This window comes from Nicotiana attenuata, unplaced genomic scaffold, assembly GCF_001879085.1.
Source record: "Nicotiana attenuata strain UT unplaced genomic scaffold, NIATTr2, whole genome shotgun sequence".
NCBI classification, from domain to species: Eukaryota; Viridiplantae; Streptophyta; class Magnoliopsida; order Solanales; family Solanaceae; genus Nicotiana; species Nicotiana attenuata.
The window spans coordinates 4-1,469 of NW_017685977.1; the positions used below are offsets into that span (position 1 = coordinate 4).

General features: G+C 42.6%; 1 protein-coding gene across 1 annotated transcript; it reads right to left on the minus strand.

Moving 5' to 3' along the window:
* Positions 1–319: 319 nt before the first annotated feature.
* LOC109222178 (actin-85C-like) lies at positions 320–916 on the minus strand (the record flags this gene model as incomplete). Its single annotated transcript, XM_019386564.1, has 2 exons — positions 320–441; positions 526–916. Coding segments are annotated over 2 exons (513 nt in total), but the record flags the coding sequence as incomplete, so codon positions are not given.
* Positions 917–1,466: the final 550 nt, after the last annotated feature.

Below are 1,466 nucleotides of genomic sequence, written 5' to 3' on the forward strand. Positions count from 1 at the left end.
AATAAGGTAGGTAAATTGATTACATCGTGGATCCCTGTAATTACGCCTTAATGGCCTGAAGTGGTTGAGAAAATCACGTTTGGGCGAGATATCCGGCGACGCTTGGTTATCCGTTACGAGTCCGGCTTCCGACCTTGTGTGTTTCTCCATCCGGTGGTGACTCCTTTCGAGCTCTGTAACGGTCTCGAAATGACTCGACCTCGGTTGTAGACGTGGCCGTCGTTCTACCTTGCATCCAGGTCGGGTTCGATGGCCCCGACTTGCTCCGGACCGGACCCAACCCGGTCGGGCTCAAGCAAAAAAGGGCATCACCCAATACAATGAGATACTCTGTAAGATCACGACCACTAAGAAATAACTGCGAGATAGCATGGGCAAGTGCATGTCCCTCATAGATGGGGACAACGTGGCTCACCCCATCACCAGATTCAATCACAATACCTTGTTGCAAAACAACAAACAAAATTAGTGACTAATTAAAACAGCAAACAACCAGTTTATGCTGGTATTCCATCTTCGTCTTACCAGTTTTACGGCCACTAGTATACAGTGAGAGAACAGCCTGGATCGCAACATACATGGCTGGCACATGGAATGTCTCAAACATGATTTGAGTCATTTTCTCTCGGTTAGCCTTGGGGTTAAATGGTGCCTCGGTCAGAAGAATGGGATGCTCCTCTGGAGCAACACCGAGTTCATTGTAAAAGGTATGGTGCCAGAGTTTCTCAATATTATCCCAGTTTCTTATGATACCATGTTCAGCGGCATATGTCAGAGTCAAAATACCTCTTCTATTCAGAGCTTCATCACCAACATAGTCGTTTAGCCCCATTCCAGGCATGACGCCATTGTGACGAGGACGACCAACTATACTTTCGAAAACAGCCCTTGGAGAATCATCCCCAGCAAAGCCAGCCTAAAGAAACAAACAACAAAATAGTTATTATTCATTAGTATGTCACATGGAGCTGAAATTGCAAGCAGTTTGTTCTAACTAACCTTGCTCAATTTAGTTCTGTTTGACTCAAAAGTTGTTTAACACTTTTTAAGCAAATCAATCAAATAGATGAAGGGGTAAATCCTAGTTAAAGATAATTAACTCTAGATCCGAGACGAATAATATGAGTAGAAAAACATAGCCGAGTATAAATATTGGGCGTAATTATAGCCAGATTTAATAACATAAAGAAAGATGCATTGAATAACATTAAATGGCAATAAAATGTAGATAAAGGAAAAGATTCACCCGATCTTGAGTTAGTCGGATCTTCTTTCATTTGATAAAGATGAATGATAGACAAAATACAAGAACCATTGGACCCTTTTTGGATCTGATGAAGGTTTTGGATCACAGATCCTCTTCTCTCTTTTGAGAGATGTGTTTACATATTTTCTAGAAAGAGGGAGAGGGAGACCGAGAGAGAGCCCCCTCAATGGGAAGTCCTCCCCTCCTATTTATAAGGGGG